A 24,110-nucleotide genomic window follows, 5' to 3' on the forward strand; every position below is an offset into this window, starting at 1 on the left:
TAAGAACCCTGCCCCAAAAGGTAAATTCTGAAGAATAAGGGAAATCAATGCCTTATTTCAGAAAGCGATGAAGTCCAAGAGACTTCACATCCACTAAAACCCTGTAACACATATCTTCAATATACATTCTTTATTATTTAAAAAAAAAAGCATCAGAAGAATGAATCCTGACAATTTATGTCACATATTGAGAGGCCACAGTTATCACCACTCTTGGAAACACTACCCAACAATGAGTGGTATTCATTGCTTTTCCTTTATTCCATGTGAGAACATTCCTTAAATCTTTTGCCTTCCAGTGTACAGTAGAATTTTACTTGCAGGTACTCATTTACATTAGATCTTTAAACATCATTTTCTAGGGATAACTAATGCAGAACTGGGCTCCAATACATTTACACAGCCATCCAAAATTGTCAGGATTTGAAGTTTTCAAGTCAAGACTGCTCACAACCTACTAACATAAAAGTTCCTTACTGAGAACTAGAAACCCTGGGTGAGGAGAAAAACAAAGTATCATTTCTCAGTATTAAAAAAATTAGAAAAACAACAAGTATTCATGAGATAAATTCTAAAATATTATTGTATTAAGATTAACTTCTTGCCAGGAAAGTTGAAATTTATCCAGAGAATGTGAAAGATTCTGTAACTAATTAGTGGTCATCCTCCAATGGTATTTTTCATTTTGAATATTTTATAGAGAAATATTGGACTGTCTTTTGTTATATCTCACCAAAAAAATTCATGCTGGTTTTTCCTCAGCATTGCTATTTTGCACATTACGTCCTAACCTATACATATATATATTTGTAGCCAATAAAAACTTCTGCCACATGGGTTGTGTGCTTTTGACTTCATCCAGTGCTGAACACAACAGTTCAAGACAAAACAATACACAGATATTTATGTATAAAAAGAACACTTATTTCCCCCCTCAGAGGAGGAATAATTATTCTACTAATAATCCAGATATTTATATATAAAAAGAATACCTATTTCCCCCCTCAGCAATAAATTTTTCTATAAATATTCACCTTGTGGCTGGCGACTTGGGTGATAAATCTGGAGGTCAAATGGCTGAGCACTTGTTTTTTGTATTACACTGACATTTTGGCCAGTCCATTTATTGGCTTTGGCGAGGGTATTGGTCCTCCAATCTGTCCAATAAACTTCACTCCCATACAAAGAAACAGCAAAAGGGTGAGAAAGATATTCGTGACCCCGAATAATCTCTATCATGCTGGTTCCATCATACAATGCAGAATAAATGGCATCCGATCTACAAGACAACCCCAAATTTAAGATTATGTAAAAATAAAAAAAAAATCACATGACCATTATGACATTGGGCAAAATGTGTAAAAAACTTACTTTGTAAGAGTGGCAAGACCAAAGAATTTTTGTAGTGCAATCATTAACTTGATAGATTATAAAGTTCATATTATTAATTTAACTACACATATGAAATACTTGTTTGTATAATGCTTTAATTTGCCTCAATGCTATGAGAAATAAAACAGAAAATTCAGTTTTCTTTCAGATGAACTTTAAAAAATAATGAACTAACTTGGGCCTTGCATGGATGAGTGTCAAGGAGGACACATGAAAGGCACAAGGAGCCAGGACTATGGGTGATCCCACAGCTGGCAGGACAATTAAAGCAATGCACATTTTGTGTATGTGCCTGCCCAGGGCTCTTCATGTCCATATTGTCCATAACTACATTCCACTTAGACAGCAGTTCACATTTCTGCATGGAGGAATGAGCATAAGGATGCTGTGAGCACTTTACCTGGCATCTGTCCACACTATTCTTTTCTCAAAGTGATCCACAGTGAGGCCATTGGGCCAGGCTCCAGTGTCCATGTCCTTGTAGATGATTTTCCTCTCTGCTCCACTCATGGAAGCAGACTCAATGCGAGGGAAATTTGCATCCCAGTCTGTCCAAAACAGAATTCTGGTGACAGGAAAAGGGAAAGAAAGGGGGATAGAAGAAAATATTAAAGCATGAAGAAAACATATGAAATGGTTTATGAGGCAACAGTTGGAAAGAAGGTTGAACCATTCACATACTTGAAATGAAAGGATTAAACACAGAACAATCTGGGTCTCTATGTACATTCCTCAGGGTAACATGGAGGTAATATTTCATTATTAGTTAAAGCTATCATGAAAATAAAGAACACGAAAAAAAAACAAAACTAGGGGTTTAATAGCATTCCCTTTTCCATGTCCACTTACAAAGTGGCAGCTTGCCTTGTCTTCCCTCTATAATTAGAAACCCAGCTCATTAAAAGGAATTATAATGAGAGCCTTTGAAAGCAATCCATGGATAAGAAGGATGGGGAGGGGAGAATGGGAAGAAAGGTGATTTGAGGTAGCAGGGATCAAGGAACAGGCTAAACAAGAGATTTTCAGCTACTCTTAAGAGTGTTTTAATGAAGACCCCTGGATTTTGTTATGTCACTAATGAATTTTATACAGATTAGACTTGCTAAGAAAACTTCAAAGACAGGTTTTATTGTCGTCTCTCTCAGTTTTGTACCATCACTAATGTTTTTCTAATAAGGAGAACTTTCATTGTTATAACCAAAGAAGTGTCTTGTTAATTAACAGAAGCAGCATCACCAAGAAGACAGAAATAAACTCTAACTGTTCTTAGATTACTGAATTTTCAACAATGCACAGACCTGTTAAATTATACTTTTGATAGGAAAACTTGTGGTAAGCTGTAAAGAGTTAATTGCAAAGAGCCAGACAGGAACAAAACTTCTGACAAGTTTTTTGTATTTCCACTAAAAGATCTTCAGCCTTAGCAGCCAGGGGGGTTCACAGGGGACGTTTTTATCTAGAGATGTTTATTTTGCACACATCTGTATGGGTGCAGACTGAGAATACCTGCTCAGCCCCACTGCAGGCTGGAGTGCAGCTCTGCCTCCACTGAGACACAGGATTTGTGCACTCCTAACACAACCCTTCTCCTTGAATCACCAGTGTATATTCATATTTATTTGTGAAAGGATGAGGAGCTATTCCTGTCTGTGTTTAAAGATTTTCTTTTCTTTCCTGGCTTCTAACATAATGTAGCATCAATTGCTCCTGGCTCTTCAAAAGGCAGATTAAGCCTTCAGTTTCAAGAACAGTGGTGATTTGATTTTTTTTTTCCCTCACAACCATTTAATTTGAGCAACTTCTCCGCCAATTTTTCTGCCAACAGGATGCCTCCTTTTAAAGATCTTTATAGATAAGCAATGCACTCTGTAAATAAGCTTTCTAACAGCTCAGTTGAGAGGGTAAAAGACTTAATCATTAAGGCATGTACATCCTAATTCACAATTTAGATCCCAGAATTTAGGACCTTTATCAATATTTATTTTTTTATTCACAGCTTTGCTTCTGAGAGAAATATTCAGTGAAGACACATGACAGATCACAGCAATTTCCTAAACAAAATGAAATATCTTGACTTTGAAAACAGGGCAGTTGTGTTATTTTTGGCCACATTTAATTTATGGTTGGTGCCTTGTCAATTTTGTTGTTTTTAAGAACGTTTTTGTTTGTTTGGGGTATTCCCCCCTCTCTGAAAGAGAGATAATTCTGGGAAGAGGATGGAGGTATTGAATATACATAATATTCTGATTTATAGCATATCCCTAATGTATAGGTAGAAAAAATACTGACAGGAGCTGGCAAGCATTATCTCCACTTTAGAGATGAAACCCAAACACAAAAGGTGGCATTCATCTCACTCAGTCATAAGGCTTCCAGTAATGTCTAAGCCGTATTTTTATAGTCCCACCAAAACAAAAACAACAAAAAGCAACCAAAAAAACCCAAACAACATAACCCAAAACAAACACAATAACAAAAAACTCACAAAAACAAACAAAAAAATTGGTCTCTAAGTGAGAAGAATCACCTAAATCTGTCCATTAACCACACAGAAATGTTAGCCCAAACATTCTAGCTATCATCCACATTGAAAAAAGGAAATGAAACAAATATCACATTTAAACATCCTTAAAATACTTTGCAACAAGGAAAAATAATGTTTTTATAATTTATAGTTACCCATATCTGGGATCCAAAGCAATAGCTCTTGGGTGCTCCATAGCTCCAGCAATTAACGTTGTCCTCAAAGTGCCATCGAGTTTTGCCACTTCAATTTGGTCCAAATTGCTGTCTATCCAGTAAATGTTTCCTGCTATCCAATCCACAGTCAGACCCTCAGGAGTGGCCAGGCCATGTTGCACCACAACCTCAATGGCACTAACACCTTAAAGAAAAAGTTAAAAGTAAGAAAGAGGAAAAGAGATTCTTAAAGAACTGATGTAGAGACTGGTAGAATGAACATGGACATACAAGCTTATCAGATGTTCTTGGAGTAATTTCTGGATTTTTTGGGGTTTGCCTTTTAGATGAAAGCACTGGAACATACACTTCAACAAAGAACATTTTGTAGAAACTCTTTTGTATATATCATGAGATTATATTGAGTTATAGGCCATCAGTATGTCACCAGAGCAAAGAAAAAGTCTTTCTGGATGCTATAAAATTTTAAAGGAGAATCTCTCACCTAGTGAGAGGAGCTAATTTATCAGACATCTGAAAAAATTTTATACTTTTTTAATAAGGTGAAGATAAACTGCAAAAAAAATGAAATAAATCAATATTGCACTCATTGGAGCAGGAAGAAACACCAGTTCTTTGCATTTGCCATTTTCTTCCCTCTGCAAAAGGAAACTTTGATAACAAAAGTCTTTTTCGGCCTGGAAATGAAGTACAGCCTTGATATGGCCCTTGTGAAAGGCAGAATGCCATCATAAATTCTGTTTCTGAGGATGGCAGCTCAGTTATGACTGACCCGGTCTCACGCCCTGTAACTGCAGGTGTTCCAACTGTTAAGGAAATAAAGATTCAATCCATACCTCCAGTATCAGAGAGCTTCCCTCTGTAAATTTTATCCTCCACCACATCTGTCCAGTACAGTAAACTCTGACTGAAGTGAAAATCCAGGGCTATTGTGTTTCTTAAACCAGGAACTAAGAGGCTGTAGTCACGCTTGTGAAGATCAATTTTTCTGATCTCATGTCGAATAGAAAAAATTATGAAAGCCTCAAATGGATCTGGAAGACGAAGATTAAACATTTCAAAGGAATAATAAAAAAAGATATTGCAACAAATTGATATAAATGACAAGTGGAAGGTGAAAAACAGAATACTTTATCAGGAGAAAGAGATGATTAAAACAATTCATCTTTTGATAAGGAGTCTTTCAATTACTTTTTCAGTCCAACAGACTACTTAATTCTCCCTTCTAGCATTATCTTTGATCCCAACTAGAGATATTAGACATTAAATTTGGGAATATCAGACTCAACTGTTGAACTGTATTTTGTAGCTCTAGCATTATGAGCCCATAATTAGAGCATTATCAAATTTAAAATCTGCTTCTCAAAAGGTTCAGAAAAATGAAACCATTAAAACATACATTGTTTCAAAAGCCAATCAGCTGAAACCATTTACTAATACATAAAGCACCTTTTGAATATACAGTGTACCTTGTGTTTTCAATTGAAGTGCATAAAGAACCCCTCATGCCAATCAAGCAAGAAAATGAACATTTGATGCCACGTCATCACAAATCCAGCTACCAATGACTTTCTCCTTCCATTGTTAATGAATTAATGCTGCCTGATTTGTGCCAAAGTGATACCAAAGAGCATAAAAATATCTCTAAACATGATCAGCATTGGTCAACCATATGATGAAATTGATTTTTTTTTTTTATTATACTTCTACCACACATTAGGAAAGGTTTTTCAAGCAAGTAGCTGTGTTAATAAAACAAACAAAGAAGACAAAAAATTGGATTCTATAAACTGTTGAATCAACTCAGTATATCCATGTTGATAAAGATATTTTCTTACAGCAAGCCTTTTCTGTGGTGAAGCAGTTGCTCCCCCCAAAATATTCTGAGTTCCTTCTCCTAGAGTGAAACACAGTTTATACTGGGAGGCTTGCTTTCCACACAACTAAACTTCTTTATGTAAAAGTGTCCTAGGGTGACGTTATGATGCTTCTATCCCCATTCATGTGTTCTGTTAATGTTGGATATTATGTTCTGTACCTTTAAGACTGGCTCTGAAGAGGGAAAGTTTTGTTTTGGTTTTCTTATCAGTCTGGCAGGACACAGAGACTGCAGCTTTTGCTTTTGCTGCTTTTGCTTTTCGCTTTGCTCTCTCTCGCTCTTGCTCCGCTTCTGCTTGCTTGTGCTCATTAGCTAGTTTAGCTAAACTGTCCAATTTCTTCCTGGACTGTTTCTCCTTTCCTTTTTCTGACCATTTTGAACCTGCTCCGGACTGGGACCTGGGAAACACCAAGAGTCTGCACCTTGTGGCCTAGTGGGGCCTACTCTGGGCAGCAGCTGCCCCAGTGCCGGAGGGACTGAAAACAGAGTGACCACCCCCCAAGAGAGACTTTCTGAATTTATCATCTCTTTTCAGAGTGTTGCCATCTGGTATTGTTCATTTTGTGTGCTGGGGGGTGCTGTGCCTTTTAAATAAACAGGTTCTTTCCACTTCTCTCTGAGGAATCCTTCCCGAACCAGTTGGGGGGAGGGGCCATGGGGGTTTGCTTACTGGAGGGGCCCTAATTTGGAAATTCTCCACCAAATTTGCCCTAAACCAGGACAAAAAGATTATTGGCAGTTTACGGCAATAGGCAATACTCCTGCTTCTCAAGGCTCCTGAGAGCTACCCAGTTTATCCCTTCTCATTCCCTTGAACACTTCACTGCTCACTTCCTCCTGCAGCTCCTCTCCTCCTGACACCCACTGCACACACACATTAAATTATCTGTGATGTTTTAGGCTAATCAAGCAGCTCAGAAGAGCTGTGTTTCTGCTCTTGAAGCACTTGTTCACAACCTGCCTTGAACGTTCCCAGTGACCCTCCCATCTGTTAAAGCAATGAACGACTTTCTGCAAAGCAAATTATTCAAAGCTCTGCAGAGGTTAAATAATTTAGTGCAGAACAGGATCACTGACATTAGGACCTGTTTCACAAGCACCAGTTATCTGAACTTGAGACACACTTTAATGGAACTTCCCAAATTCTGATTAATTGGCAACTGTTATACAGGAGGCTACTGATCTGTGGGGTTTTTGGCAATTCCAACTCATAAGGACACAAGTCATAATCCTCACTATCAACTTTTTTTGTAATTCTCAGCAATTAACAACATAATGGGAGAAAAAAAAAATCTGTGCTATGTTAGAATTTTTTTTTCATTCAAAATAGAGGAAGCACAGTTTAAGATAAATAACCTACAGTGCAAATTATGAGAAGGATTAAACTTCAATGGGATCTTGACAGGATTTACAATTGAAAAAAAGACAACAAAACCCTAAGCTCTGCTGACAACAGGCTGCAACACTGCACCCTCCTCTGAGCACAGCTCTTGAAGAGGAGTGTGAATCAGTACAGAAATACAAGTGGAAATGAGCAGCTGTTCCAAGGGGTTCAGAAATCATGGCCTGTAAGGGAAGAATGAACAATCTGGAACTGCTTAGTCTAAAAAACTGGAATAAGAAGATGAGTGGAGGCATGTAAAATTCCCTTAAGACATAAAAGGCTTATGAAATGAAAACAGGAAAAATCCTGTTTTCTGTATAAATAACAAGGATTAAAGGCTTAAACTGGACCAGGAAGACTCAAAAAGCCCAGAAAAACAAAAGTTTTCAGGAGAGTGAGTCAACAAAACATTTCACCCCTGGGACACTTGGAGTTTAGCACTGAAGGTGTCCTGAAGGTCTTGGAAAGCAGATAAACAGCAGCAGCATTAGCTGGGCTTTGATCTTCCTTCCAACCTGATCATTCAATGGCTCTATAAAATCAGCTACGTTACAGGGAATTGGGATTTTCAGGCTCAATCAAATAAATTAAAAAAAAAATGCTTCCATTACCCAATAAACTCAAAATTTGATGTTATTTTCCTGATTAATCTTCTATAAATCGAGAGCAAATACTTTTTATTCTGTAAATTGATTAAAATAATTTCTGTAAAGTCTAAAATAAATACAATGGTTATTGATCACATTCTTTAAAACTTTCAGGAAAATAAACTCTTATCAATTTGTTGAGAAAAATCATACATTTCTGCACTCTGTGATTTCATAAATGCCTCAATTTTTTTTACCACAAAGGTTAGGATATAAAATATATGAGGCAAACAAAGTATAAGCTACATGAAAAACTGTAAAAGAAATAAATCTCTGCTAGAAGAAAACTGCCCCCACAATGCCATCAAAAAAGATTCTATAAAGAATAATGCCTCACATTTTTCAGTGGGTTAAATTTCAAATTCTTTCTTAGGAAAAATTCTGATTGAACCTGATTGTTTGATTGAAGCTCACTGTAACAACAACAGCACAGCAAGTAATCTACACTGTGCTTTTATGAAAATTACCTTAAAGAAAAACAATAACTTGATAAAGATTCTGAAAAGAAACCTTAATTAAAAGCTTGATGAAGCTCAGAGAGGATTGGACTATTCCCCTCTCCATTTCAGTATTGAAAGGTATCTGGGAATTATAACAAATTTGAGTTTCAAACCAGCTAAGACAGATCAAACAGTCAGACAGACCATCCTCTATTAAAAAAAAAAAAAAAAAAAAAAAATTCATATATATGAAGTGATATAACAGTTTCAATATATTCATATATATGAAGTGTTATAACAGTTTCCAGTGCTTAGGAAAGGCTGACAATCAACTTTAAACTAAGTGTTTCTGAGCTCATCTAACATTTATTAAAATATCAGTCTGAAAGGTTGAATGTAAGTATGAAATTTAAATATCTTTTAAGATCAGTTGGTTTTTTTCCCGAATGCTTATCATCATTTAAAAGAGCAAGTGCAATATATCAGCACAACCTATTTTGAAATGTGTTTTAAGAGAAACCAGGAACACAAGAATGAAAACATATAATTTGTATTGACTTTCCATCTGAATAATGGAGCTCTGTAACATACTCTTAGCTCAATCAATACAAATTTAAATCTAAAGGAAACATTTAAAGTTTGGGAAGTCAGTAATGTCACAATGCCAGAACATCAACAAGCAAAGGAGATGAAAACAGGAGGCATGGAAAGTGTAGAAAGCCTGGAGGAGAAAAAAGGCAACATTTAAAATGCTCAAGAAATGAAAGCAAAATAAGCAGAAATGAGATACAACAGAGGGAACTAAGAGAGGCTTGGAAAAAGAAACTGGAAAGAGAAGAACTGCTCAATTCAAGCATTTTAGTTCTATATACTTATTATTCTGTAACTCATTATATTTCACTGGCAATTCATTAGATTCCCTGGACAAGCACACTTTCTGATACTGAAATGCAATCAGGAAAAAAAGTTAGAATCACATAATTCCTGCATTTTCAGCACTCATATACCCCTTCTAATGGGCTCACAAATTAATATTTTTACCATATTCTGAAAATATGTTGCATACTAAGTTCACATGTTATTGCTGTGTACTTGTGAAATGTTTCTTATACATGGGAAAATGCTATTTCAGATAGAGGAAAAAAAGGTAAAGGGCAATGTTCTCATTTTCTTGTGAGTAATTTATTTTTTCTCCTGGAAAACAGATTACAAGTTACTGTTCTAATAGAATACACACCTGGTTCAAGGCATCTTAAATCACCATGGCTATTCTAAGAATTACTTCATAACAACTGAAATTGTTGAAATAGTAGTTTGGCATTTGGGGGACATCTTGTCTTCATAAGGTCACTTTGAACTTTATTTCTAATAGTATGATATAAAAGTATTTTCTTCATTCTAAGTTCATTCAGGATCTCATGCTCAGAGACTCAGATGATAGGGACATTTTGAGTCTCACAGGTTCACAAAAGAAACCAAAATTATTCTCACTCTCCTAAAATGCCCTTCACACAGTCAGCAACTGAAGTGTCAGAGCATCTGTCCTCCAGAGAACTTCCCATGCCTCTTGAATTAAATAAACTGAAAAGGGCCAAGATGATTTGTGCCCCTAAAAGCACATGCCATATTTAATATGGAATAATTTTGTCACAGCTTTGATGGCATTAGGGTAGCATCATTACAGTTTGTAAAAAAAGGATCATTTTTCTTTATATCAGCTGACACCACAGGTCTCAGATCATATATTTAGTATTACATTCTTTGAAAACAAATCTGGAGAAATCAGTTTGTAACTTCAGATTCTCACCAACAGCAGTAAACATTAAGCAGAAATATCTCATGGGCTTAAGAAACCCAAGAAACTGTGGTCTATTTTTTCTTATCTTATACCACAAGTGAGTATACTTCACTTTTTTCCCCATTTAGTTTCCAAATATCAGTCATTTCTACCTGATTTGGTTTAAAGTTTGTTTCAAGCTTTCCTCATATGAGTTACTAACACTCTCTTAAATTCCTTTAATCCTCTCCTTTCCCTAACCCAATAAGAATGAACTATTTTTCAGTTACTGGAAGTGTCCATAATATAGAAAATCAGATTAATCAAAACTCATTGGGAACCAGACCAAAGCACTGACATAAAACAAGAACTTTGGCAGCAATCACTGCTGAGTAAGAATAAATAAAGAATATCTTAATCATATTTACTGAATTGTGAAATATCCAAATAAGCAAAAGAGAATGTGGAAGATATTTCTGTTCAGAGTTGATAAACTCTATGAAAGAATAGAGACAATATAGAATAAAATTATCAAAGAATCCTGAATCAAAGAAAACTGAATTATAAAAATGTAGAAAGCAAACTCAATATTATTTTTAAGTCCCTAGCAGGGAGGTAAAGGTGTGATAACAGTTTATATTGCACATGCATGTTTCTGTTTTACACACAACACTGCACCTGAAAAACACACTCCCCTAACATGGTTTCCAAATGATGCCTCAGTACTTATTAAGAGTGAACAACAAGGGGAATACATCCCCCTCTCCTGTTTTGGCTCATGTTGGTTTTCACCTCAATTAGTGAGCTGAGCAGGCTCTTACTGCTGCCAAAAAACAAGTGCCAGAATGCCTTAGGGAAAAAAAACCCATCTTAAATATTGAATGCTAACAGGCAGCTTATAATTGCACATTCAAAATTAACCTTCTAAACCCTCAACCAATACTGATCATTATCATGATTGATCCATTTCTTAAAAATACATATTAAATCTCCCATATAGAATGCAAAACAGTGTTTATACATATATGCCCATTTATATTAACTGTACATGAAAAACTATATATAGTTTTTTTTTTATGTATAAAACTTCTAACAGTTTAAGAATTATACCATATTAACATTCCTAGAAACATCTGGTATTAGCCTTCTTAGGTTAGCAACATCCTAATATTTCAATATCCCTTTGTACATCAAGAATAGGGACAGTTTTAATGAGTCCATAGATTGCAATCAACCCCACATTTGGGCAATCCCAGCCTGGATTTCACATATAGGAAAAAATAACAAGTGAAAGAAGCTCTCAGTAAATTGCCATCACAGCTATTAACATCCTGAATATTGAACATGCACCAAATTTCAACTTACCAGTACTCACACAACTCTCTCCATCCTTACTGAGCTTCCAGCCTTCATAACATGAGCACTTGACAGTATTTTTATGCTGTTCACAAACTTGGCTACACTTGAGGTGCTTGGTGCAGAAATCCATAATCTCGCAAGTTTTGTTGTCTGCAGTAAGATTGAATCCTGCAGGGCAGGAGCACACAATTCTTCCTCCAGGAACCACAGAACACTGATGGCTACACCCACCATTGTTAAGCGAACATTCATCTGAAATAACGTGGAAAAACAATAATTATGGACTGCAAAAGCTACCAGTTAGGTTGTATATAGCAAAGCCAACTAAAACACCTACAAAAGCCTCCAAGATGGGCAAACAAAAATTTATATTTCTAAAACAGATTTAATACTTGTTTTTAAAATTATCTGATGTGCAACCATTCATCTGTTAGCTTTACCGAACCCTTCAAGGTTTTGGCATAGCTCCATGTCCAAGTGGTGATCCTCAGGACTCTGTGTTAGGATTGACACGGTTTATCACCTTTATCAGTGGGTTTGAGGGCACCCTCAGCAAGTTTCTGATCAGACAGAGTTGTGTGAGTGATGCAGCAGGGAAAAGATGGACCAGAAGGACCTTGTCAGGCTTGAAAGGTGGGGCCTGTGCCACCTGAATGCTGAAATTCAACAAGGCCAAATACCAGGACCTGTACTGATTCAGGGCAATCACAAGCACAAGAACAGAATGGGAAAATAATGGATTGAGAGCAGCCCTGAGTGGGGGGAAGTGGAGGTGTTAGTGGATAAGAAGCACAACATGACCTAGAAGCTTGCAGCCCAAAAAGCCAAATGTGTCTTGGACTGCATCAAACAAAGCTGTACCTCAAAAGGAGGAGATTCTTCCCCTCTGTTCTTGTGAGACTCCACCTGAAGGACTGAACCCAGCTCTGGGGCCCCCAAGATGAGAAGGATGGGGACATTTTGGAGCCAGTGCAGGGAAAGCCACAAAAACACTCTGAGGGCTGGAGCAGTTCTGCTCTGTAAACAGGCTGAGAGCTGGGAGTGTTCAGCCTGGAGAAGAGAAGGCTCCAGGGAGACCTTAGAGTCCTTCCCAGGGCCTAAAGGGGCTCCAACAGAGCTGGAGATGGACTTTGGACAAGGGCCTGCAGTGACAGGACAAGGAGGAGTGGCTTCAAATTGACAGAGGACAAGTTAGATTTGATACTGGGAAGAAATTTTTGACTTTGAGAGTACTGAGGCCTTGGCCTCAGAGAAGCTGTGGCTGCCCCATCCCTGGAAGTGTCCAAGGCCAGGTTGAAAGGGGTTTGGAGTAACCTGGTCTAACAGAAGTATCCCTCCTAAGCAGGAGGCCAGAACAAACTGACATTTAAGGTGCCTTCCAAACAATTCTATGGTAGGAACTCAAGTTCTGTAGTTGGAGAGAACTGCAGATGAGCTGAAGTCCTTTCCTACACATTGACACCCTTTAAATTGTTTACCTCCAGGAACGTTTTAAGGGGCTTGAAAACTAAACACTTGTCTCCTTTGCCTTATTTGAAGAAAGCTAAAACTTCAAGCATAAACTCAGTATGACTTTAACTAAACTAAAATCCTCACATAGGCCCCAGTGCTAAAATTTCAGTAGGAGAACCTTTTCCTCAACAGGAGCTATCACAAGAGGCAGCATCATGAGCAATCAGAAAAAGGTGTCTAAAAAGTACCACAAAGATCGCCTTCATCAGATCCATCAGGACAATCTCTTCTCCCATTGCAGAGCTTCTCAGGCTGTAGGCAGATGGAGGTATCATTAGCACAAGGGTATTTTGGTGGTCCACACAAATAGCCCTCGCAATTATCCTCATCAGACTGATCCTCACAATCAATATCGCCATCACATAGCCACGCTTTGCTAATGCATCTCCCTTGGGGAAAAGAGACAATAAACACAGCAAATCAGACTGGAGGCAAACTTTAGGAGGAAAAAAAAACCTTCAAAACAATGTACAGATTTCTCTTTTATTATTATTATTATTATTATTATTTTCTATTAATACTTTTTTCCTCTTTGATGTGCAGAAAGAAACCAACTTGCACTTATACTCTGTAGCATCGTTCACAGAACTTTTGACAATCTAATTTTCCAAACAACACCAGCCCTACTTATTTGTGCGCTGCACAAAAGTGCATACAGGCAGGACACAACCTCAAAATCTGTGAAATACACCAAATGATGCTAAAATTTCCTAATTATTTTTAATTTTTGCTTTTCTTCATCTCTCTTCTTTTATCTTCTACAGCAACAGCCCTCCATGGAAGCAATGTTTCAATACACGACTTTTAATTAGCATGGGTGTGCAAAGCAAAAATCTTTCTAGAAATAGACACAATCCATTCCCCAGTGATGTCAGATAAATGAGCAGCTTTTAGGCAAAATAGCTACAGCAGACAAAATTTCTTAAATTACCTCCGTTTTGTCAAATCAGTGTTCAGATCATGTCTCAAAAGGGAGAAAAGGAATTTACAATGACCATCAATGTTTAGAGAGGCAAGGAAGCCTCTTGATTAGAAAAAGGGTTTTAATCTTTAAAATCATGGAGGTATTAAATTAGAATCAACAAATGGAGGGATTTAAATGAAAAGAACCAAAACTGAGAATGCTGACACTTACAGGTGTGTATGTGTGCTCCTGTCCTAACCTATTTTTCTACTTGCTACCTACAGCCAGGAGGGTTTAGCTGCAAATTTTGATAACACTGAGCTTGAACAGAAATGTCATGTATTTTATTTTCCAATTAATAGAGAGAGAACAGATAGAACCACAGCTAATGAAGCTCATCTAGATTTTTTTTTTCCCCATGAATTAGTTATTCAGAGAAAAATTCAATTGGAATGGGAAAAAGATCCTGGGAATGTTTCCATTAACAGCAATTCTGGGGGATGCCCAGGCACTGACTGGCAAAGCCTGAGACTCCCAAGTTCAAACCTCCTCAGCATGAACGGACACAACTTCCTGCCCACCCTTCCCAGCTTATACAATACCAGATTTCAGTTTTCTTAAAAGGACACATTTGTTGAAGATTGGTTTAATGCACTTGGTTCGACATTTTAGTCTTCTTTTGATGCAAAAATAGTTAATATCCTCACAGAAAGTCAAGGGGATAAAAGACAGTGAAACAAGAAAACTGAAAAAGACCCACGATTCTGCTGCACTCATGAGGAAAATGTGAGATTGTTCTCACTTTTGGTGAAGAAAAGCAAGAAGTGAAACTTCAGAATCATACTACACTGAATGTGAGGTTTAAACAACAGAACATCATTTTTGCCAGTGCAAAATCAGCTTGAAAACAAACAGGGAGGGGTGGCAATTAGAAAGAAAATCTTGCACCATTTTCTTTAGTGGCCAAAGTCCCAAATATCCCATACTGAAAAGACAGAACTGCACAGACATGAGGAAACAAAACTGTATGCACTATATGTATGCAGCTTATCATTGCATGCCATCAGAAGTGTTTAAAAAAAGTGTCCCTGTTCTTTATTATCTTGAATGCTCATTGATTTTATATATTACTATAACACAGCAGTAGAATGCAAGCTAATGGAAAATACCAACATGAACCAAACCAACCATATCCCAAAGTAAATTGAAGTTGCTTCCAGTAGTGCTCCTAATCTGTTATTCTAATCTTTAATGCATTCAAATGTTTACAGAGAAAATCAGTTTCCCTGCTTTTCTTGTACCTTAGTGAAGATATGTTTTATAATGAAAAATTCATCTTTCATTATGATAGATATGACATGTTCTTAAGTAGAATATACTTTCGAGGAATTAATCTTTGCCAAGATTCTGAAGAGATGGACTTCATGAAATATTATGACTGTCTTGAAATCATTAGTTAAAATTCACTAAAGTATTTTTCCTTTATTGCCCCTTAGTGAAACTCACACTTCTGGTTTCCAGGAACCTCTTTAGTAAAATTCCATCATAAATTAATTGCCTCAATAGCTGTATCTGCCCTTTTCCAAAGCTCTTTTGTGTAACACAGTGAATCAGGAAGCCTGAGCAGCAGCTATGTGGGAAAGCCTGATCCAAATGCTTCTCCAATGCTTTTGATTTCCTGCAAATATTATCAACAGAATTAACTACTTATACACCCCTTCAGTTTTTGTCAGGATACTGAAGGAGGTTTTTTGACCGAGTATATCTTCAACCACAGGAAAACTACTTTGGTGGAGCATTAATTGCACAGTTTCCTCTGGCAGATAGTTCTTACTGCCTAAAGCTGTAATGTAACACCTTCCTAAACTATAGCATGGACTCAATCTCCATCCCATCAATATTACAGGATGTTCCAACCTGACACATTTAACAGAATGTTGTGATGGTTGGTGATCTCACTTGTCCTGTAGAACACACATGGGACTTAGACTGAATCACATTGGTTCAAAAATGTGGTCATTTCTCAATTTACAGATTTTAGTACAAAGCAGATGTTTATGAATGACTCCTGGATGAGACAGGAGGAAAAAAAAAAAAGCCAAAAAAAAGGCCTAAAGAAGAAGAGAGCTGATACCACAGAAAACAATGTGGCCATGAACTAAGGATAAAAACACTACCAATTTTCTCATCACATTTCTGGATGGAAAACCTTTCCTTCCCAGCCTTCCTCAGCACCAGATTCTTTGGTCACAAATCTAATCTGGACTCATCCAGACAGCACCAGTGCTGCTTTTGTTATAATCTTCCAGCATCACTGTGATCTGCACCCGTTGATTTGATTACCTCTATGTATAGTCCTTATTTTCCATTCCAAACCAATACTACTTTTGTCCTCAAAATATTTTTTCCCCTCTAATATATTATTACATGTAAGGAAAATAAAAACAAAAAACAAAGTATAAAAAAGTAGTCCAGAGTAGCATCAGAAATGGTTGGATACCATCAACTGCTGCTTGAAAAAATAAAAATAACAGTAAGTATGACAAATAAGCATTACAGCTCAGATGTACTGCTTACTAAACTGAAGTATTCATGGCTCTTCTGCATTTGTCTTCACAGAAGTACTTTATTATGATCATTAGAGTAATTAGATGACATTTTAAGTGAGATTGCACAGATTCTGCTCTTGGTGCAGCACTACTAACTGATAAGTAGGGAGATGGAATAAAAAGGATAAATTTATGTAGTACATAAAATTGAGCTGAAGTACATGCCTGCAATAATTTTTGGAGGACAGAACCAGAATTTAAAATAGAAAGTTGGACCTTTGTACAATTTAAATTAATCTAGTCTAATTTAAAAGAAGCCTAATCTAATTTTAAACCAGAAAATAATTGGCTAGCAGCAGCCCAAGAGTAGTCAATCTCAATCAGGTAATGACTGCTTCTCACATCCTACTGCTGTGCAACCTCTAGTAGATTTTTCATCACACATCACTACAAACAAACATGGGATGGTTTTGAAAAAAAAAAAATTAGAAAAGCAATTCTGAAATCTGGTAGCTCAAGTACCCTGCAGCATTTTGGCTGACTTTGGATACAGCAGCTCAAGGACTGCCCAGGCTGGACAGTTCCAGCAAGAACAACCAAAATAATAAAGGTGTAAAAACACAAAACAGAAATGGAAGATGTGCAAGGGGAGAGGCAAAGTATTTGTTTATTCAACAAATAATGCTTTTAGGGACCCATAAATCATTTAATATCCAAAGGAGTCAGATGACTTGCTAGGAATAAAATGTTCCACTACCAGAGGCAAATGACAACAGGGAATCTCTGTAAGTTTTAGAATACACTCTGCCATAGATCCTTAACTGGATATTGGAAAAGGAGCTGGGTATGATGGGCTCTTGAGATCACCTCCCCTGTAAGCAGAAAAATCCCTTTTGGCTGAATGCTGACAAACCCTGGTTTTGTAGCTTGGCACTCATCCCTGTGGCATTGTGAAACATCAGCCAAAGCCACAAAAGCCACAGTAAGGAAAGACCCTGCAGCTACTAATTACAGGCACAAAATGGAAAGAAATAAGCAAAAAATGGGCAGTACCATCTCACTATTACTGTTCTCACCAGCTGCCCCTTCCCTCCTCAAGCACTGGCTGTTTTGGCTCCCTCCACACACGTGTTCCTACACAGACCCATCACATTCTGTATCAGATGTCCCCACCCAGCAGTGTCTGAGGGGACAATTAGCCAGCGCCTCCTCGCCAGAACACTGCCATAAATGAGCAAGCCAGACAGCATTATTTCTTTAGAATCGTGCACAGAGAAAATTGCACTTCTTCTGGAACATTCCAGTAACTATTTCTCGTAAACCCATTATTACTCCTTTGTCCAAACCACATGGAACAAATGGAAAAGTAGCTGAACAAAAATTTATTTGCCTTTGCTGTTTTCTGCTACAGTGCATTACTGCATGCCTCCTCCAAATTTTGCTCCTTCCAGGAGGAAGGAATATTGCAAAAGAGAAAATTATGACTGTCATAACTGCTTGCTCCAGTGGTGTTTCCAAACAACAAACAAGGACAATTGCATTTTCCTTCAAATCAAAGCCATGTACCCTTGAATTTAGCAAATTTTTGATGAAAATTTTTGTTTTCCTGTGTTTCTATGTGACAGCCAGAGAAATCACCTTTCACCTTGTACACTGAGACAGTGCCCTCCTTTACCCTTACTACAAACATAGGGACGTACATAATGAGGGAATGCAGCTTGGACTGTGGACTTTGAAATGGAGTTCTAGCTCTCTGTTGAAAAAAAACAGCTGATTCAGACAATTATGCTGAATTTAAATCCTTGCTATTTCCTGTGTTTGGAAAATCTTAGCTTACCACCATCAGGGGTTTCCATTCTCTGTGTCTAAAATCATTCAGGACAAGTAAGAAACCAATACCCAGCCTAAGAAGCAAGCTTTTCTGAAAGGAACAAAGCCTAATAACTAAAATCTACATTCCATTTTGAATTCCACACTGCTTCTAACCTATTTTGCTTTCTCTTAACTAAAGTAGTAATATCTTGTCTCATTAGATTTCCAAATGCAGCTGATGAAAATAAACCTCATCTATTGAGATTTATTCACCTTTCTTGCCTCTAATAATTGTGCTTTGGCCACTTGGACTGGTGTTAGCTTTTCCCCATTTAGGCACTAGGAAACACACTTGCTCCTGGTGCTATTTCCAGTATCAGGGTTTCCATCACTCAGTTTCAGGAAACAGACCACTCTGTTGGAAGTGAATAATCCATTTTTACCTATAGAAAAAATTTAATGTGACAGCTACTTATTCTACACATCTTTTGGGACACAAAAGGAAATGTGTTTTTTTTAGACACAATTCAGTGTTCCATACTTCTTTTTCAAGACATCATGATTTTTATAACTTTAAAATCCAAGGAACAGCAAGATACTTTTGTACAGAGATCACACATCCCCTCTGACACATCTATCATGCTTAGCTGTAACACAGGCATTAGAATGGGTTTTCCCTTCCTTCAATATTTGTAGTTGTCCAATGGCAACACTATTCCTACTTCTTACAGCTTTAAATATTGCTGTGGAAGTTGTTTTAGCCCTAATATCACACAAAGCTTTGACAGAAATCACAAAAATATTAATACTGTGCTGACATGTATTAATTTCTTCTTTAACTGGACTTTCCCTTAAAAAAAAGTTCCATCTAAGCATTTTTGTTTATATCATTTCATATCCTTATGCAATGATTGCCACATTCTTACCCCACCTTTTAGTGTAGCACACTTAGAGAAAAAAAAAATTGGTTTTAAACACAATCAAATAATGTATTTTTCTTCCAATACTGCACTTCAAATTTCCAGTGCTGTAATTGTAATTCTTCAAATATTCAAGGTACTCTATACTGTTTCATTCAACTTATTTCTAGGGCCAGAGAGGGGAAAGTGAAGAAAATACCTGAACTTCAGAGTACTATTAAGTGCTTTATTTAAGTATTTGGTGTGATGTACTATCATAGAGAGTGGATTCAGCTTTAAGTAATCTCAAAACTCATCCATTTCATATTTTAAATCAGAAAACAGGACAGGTAAATCAATATTATTTTCCTGGCAGGAATACAATGGGTAACCTCACCTTATGAGTATTAAGCATCAGTTAAAGAGCAGATATGAGATGAAGCAACACAAACTCACACCAACCCACGCAGAGCAAGTGAGAGGAAAACGCATCTGCAAGCCCCTACCTGTACTCCTGCAGGAGAACTTTGTTTTCTCATCACACACCCGGAGAGTTCCATTGCAGCCTTTCTCATCGCTGCCATCCTCACAGTCCTTCTCTCCATCGCAGCGCCACAGCTCAGGAACGCAGCTCCCGTCAGGGCTGCACTGAAATTCCCTCCCACTGCACCTTCCAGGAGAGGGAGTTTCTTAGAAAAATAAGAATTACATTGAAGAATTTGCTCGTGTGAGTTGTTTTTTTTTTCCATTCCAAGTCTACACTGGCTTAGAATCCTCTTCCTAACCCAAGCCAAAATCAGAGTTCCCCAGTACAACACTCAAAACACCCTATTCCACCTTATAACTGACCACTTCAACACAAGCTTCAGACAAACTCTTTCTTACCTCCTCACTTCCTTCACTTCCCCCTCCAGCACATGCTCAATACTAATTTTTATTTCTTTTTTTCACATCTGTCAGACAGGAAGGAGTTTGGAGGTGTAAGGAACAAGGCTGATGAAGTTTCCCTGGTGTTTCATAAACCCTGTGCTTAATCCTCAAGCTACTTTCCCTCATCTGTCCTCCTTCTCCTTTTTTACCCAACAAGGTCCCTCTCCTAATGCACAGAACCTGAGAGGTCCCACCTGTGCCCCAACAAGGCCCCCACACCTGCTGGTTTGTGCTGTCACAGCACTGCAGGAGCAGCTGGAGCAGTTCCAAACCCCACAGCAAAGGGGCTTCACTCAGTGCAGCCCTGAAATCAGTGCTGACTGCTTCAAACAATAATTACTGGGAGGTTTTAATTATTCATCACATACATAATTCTCTAAGCATTTTCTAGCTTATGGCCATTTCAATTTTATTCTTGCTTTTCTTTTCCCAAGCTATTACAACTGTATTTCTATTATTTAATAACGTACTAACGACAATAGCATGAACTTCAAAGTAATGGCATACTTATACTTCCCTGCTTGTACCAAGAAGCATTATTTGAATCAATTCTTATAGCACTGCTTATAAATATATATTTTATTTTATTTAACATTGCTTTGTTGGTTTTTTTCCCTTACATAATCAACATTTGTGTATTCTATTGTAAAAAGTTAGAGCAAGGCTTTAAGTTTAAAATGGAAATGAACGGGGTAAAAGTGGGTTGATCAGATAAAATTTACTTTTGTGAATGTATAAAATTAATATGACATTCTGATAATTCATGTATTTGTATGAGGTATCCAACTAGATTTAAAATCTAAAGTTATGGAAAGGGACCAATAACAATGTGTACAATTACTTTGTTGTAGAAAAAAAACATTAAGAGGAAAATATGGAAGATATTCCCTCATTCTTATCTGATTATTCTTTATCCTTTGCCATAAGCATCCTTCCTTTCTCTCCCCAGCCCAATAAATACAATGTTTAGCATTTAAATAGGGCTGAAGTTTGTTAAAATACTTTTATATAAAAAAAACCAAAAAGACTTACATCACACAAAAATGAGAGTATTACTGTTGAAATTTAAAAAAACAGAAAATATCAATAACTTAAAGAATGCTTCTGTCTCTTCACCTAGACAGCATGCATCTCTGCAATAAGACAAACACCACATCTAGCAAAATTCCTTGAAGTAAAACTGTAAAACTTATCTCTTTGTAATACATGTTTTGTTTTTTTTCTCTTCATGATACACTTCTGTGTTATCACATTGCACCTGACATATTTCCCATTCCAGCCTTTACCAAGGTTAAAAGCATCTCCTCTTTTCCCATTGGCTGGAGGTCAGGTATTTATAACAAATTATTCTCCGTATTAAAAACTTGGGGAAAAAAATAAATAAATCTAACCTTCCCTGCTGCAGTTTGTTTTGGTTTCATCACTGAAATCTCCACAGTCGTTGTCACCATCACAGGCCCAGTGCCCTGGGATACATCTGCCATTCTGACACCTGAACTGATCAGCTGAACATGAGTGAACACAGCCCAGCTCGTCACTGCCGTCACCACAGTCGTCATCTGCAAACAGCATTTTTAAATATTAAAATATAAAATTTCTGAATTAAATAGGTAAGGAGGGAAAATAATTTTGAAAACGGCAAAAAAAACCTGTAAATAAAGTAGTATGTTTTCTGCCCACAGGCATCAAATCATTGCTAATGCACAAAATACTTTAAATATTATTTACCAACAGCACTCAACTCTGTCATTTTGGATAGTCTAACCCCTTACTCAATTATTCAATCAGAGACACCAGCAAGCATGAGAAGCCTGTAGATTTTCTTAATTTCTTTAACTGTGTGTGAAAAACCCAGGCTTTCAAACACGGTTGGTTTACTTTATTCTCTGTGATAACCTAAGATAGTTAATCACAGACACAAACAGCTTCATATAAAACAAAATGAAAACCTGACAAATTTCTTTTCAGTACTATTAAACTTTGTTTCCATGTGCTTACGAGAGTGCAAAGTGGAGAAAGCACATAAATAATCATGGACTGCAGTTTCTCATTACTCTAATGTTGCAGTCATTACAATGGTCTTAAGGCAATTCCCGTAATTTGATCGTGGTCATCAAGGGAAGAAGGAGATAAATATGTTAGGTACACTCTAAAGGGTCTCCATGCACAGAAATTCATCAGCACACTGTGATAATTTTGGGAATTCGTCCATTTACAGCTAAAAATTCCTGTCAGACAAATAAAATTATAGGAACACCAAATGCTTTGGACCAACCCAATGTTATTAGGACTGGAGCAAAATCACTTCCACACCACAAGCTCTGAGAGGAGATTCATTTTAACATTCAAATATGTACTTTTCCAGCCAAAAGAACTAAATACATTATAAAGTTTTGCTGGCCTTCAGTCTTCAAGGATGCTATTTATTTAACTGAACTTGTCCACAAAAAGCAAAAAATCAGATATATTGGTCACAGAAATCATGTTGTTTTCTTGTTTTCTAAGAACAGAAAACACTTCCAAAGCAATAGCTTTGCTTTTTTTGCTTTCCTTTTTTTTTTTTTTTTTGGTAGTAATGAATCCTCATACTTCATTCTACATAATATAGTATTTGTACCCATTACAATATCCAATGCCCCATTCCTTATCTGAATCTTCAGTGTTGCTGATTTCTAGGTCAGGTCAGTAATTCTAAAATGCTTTATTTATTCTCTGACCACTTACAAGCCAAGCTGACAAAACGAGTCTCAGAAAAGAAGAACATCAAAGCAGTATTTATGTGATATCTCTCATATTCATTTCAGATATAGAGGACTTGATACTTGCCTGAATCACAGAGCCATTTGCTGCTAATGCATCTTCCATTTCTGCAGATAAACTGAGTTAGTGGCTCACATGTTGGGAATTCTGTGAAAGTGTTCAAAAAGAAATAAAAACTATTTAACATAATTGAATATTACTCTTCAGTAATATTCTGTCACCTTCCTGCATGCATAAATTACACAAGTGTGCTGTAGCAAACATTTGCACCTTCCAGGTCTTTAATCTGGAGAGGAGAAAAAGTTGAGACACCAAAAAGAAAAATAAAATGGCTTCAAACTGTAAATACTGTCCAAACTCTACTTTTCATCAACATGAAATTCATTCCTCTCTGATAAATGGTTAGGTCCTATATTGCCATCAGACCAAGGCTGGTTTTCCCACTATGCCAATATTTAAGACTAACCAAAGCTTGATGACTGATACAAACTCTATTTTCTATGTGCTTATTTACAGAAGGGTTCTCCAATTGCAATAGCACTGCCAGGAAGAGACAGGAAATGGAGCACTATAAAATGGGAAGGTTAAGTACCAAGCAAAAGAACAGCCAAGAAATAAAGTTACTCTACACTGGCATAATAAAATACAAGATTAAAATGTCAGCCTTCACAAGCAATTCCTCCCAGCATTCCAGTACAGCAGTAGAAATCTGAGACAATATTATTCACAAAGGATCATCTGTACTGAACACACATATTTGTTTCTATAATTATCTAATATGCTTCTGAATAGAGTAACTTAAATATAGTCTGAATTTTTTCAGACTTCTTTTTCTTCTAAAGCCAATGACATAGGTAGATGTGTGAATTTATTATTTACCTGCTAAACACTCTGAGAAATACTGAAGAGTTTTTTCTAAATTTTTAAACCATGCCACATAAATATAAAAGTCTCCTAGGACGAGAACTAGAATCACTTTGTTTTTACTGAACCTCACAAAGTTTTGGCTCAAAAAGAGTCACACTCTGATGAAGCACTAAACCAAACCAGCTTCATCAAATAACAGATTTAAAATAAAATAAATTTTAATTTAAAAATTACATAGAGAACACCAAGAACTTAACTGAAGTGATTATCCTGCTTCAAGGGTGGAAAAGGGTAAGAAA

General features: G+C 36.8%; 1 protein-coding gene across 1 annotated transcript in view; it reads right to left on the minus strand.

The window, feature by feature from the left end:
- The window catches only part of LRP1B (LDL receptor related protein 1B), a 631,162-nt gene that overhangs the window by 176,152 nt on the left and 430,900 nt on the right, over window positions 1-24,110 (minus strand). Inside the window, exons 19-27 of the mRNA XM_066553313.1 lie at window positions 23,011-23,091; window positions 21,576-21,743; window positions 19,761-19,943; window positions 13,279-13,479; window positions 11,585-11,830; window positions 4,929-5,126; window positions 4,072-4,276; window positions 1,793-1,957; window positions 1,035-1,279 (exon numbers count right to left, since the gene is read on the minus strand). Of these exons, the coding sequence (XP_066409410.1) occupies window positions 1,035-1,279; window positions 1,793-1,957; window positions 4,072-4,276; window positions 4,929-5,126; window positions 11,585-11,830; window positions 13,279-13,479; window positions 19,761-19,943; window positions 21,576-21,743; window positions 23,011-23,091 (1,692 nt within the window). The remainder of the gene's footprint in view (window positions 1-1,034; window positions 1,280-1,792; window positions 1,958-4,071; window positions 4,277-4,928; window positions 5,127-11,584; window positions 11,831-13,278; window positions 13,480-19,760; window positions 19,944-21,575; window positions 21,744-23,010; window positions 23,092-24,110) is intronic.

The sequence above is a fragment of the Molothrus aeneus genome, chromosome 7, assembly GCF_037042795.1.
Source record: "Molothrus aeneus isolate 106 chromosome 7, BPBGC_Maene_1.0, whole genome shotgun sequence".
NCBI classification, from domain to species: Eukaryota; Metazoa; Chordata; class Aves; order Passeriformes; family Icteridae; genus Molothrus; species Molothrus aeneus.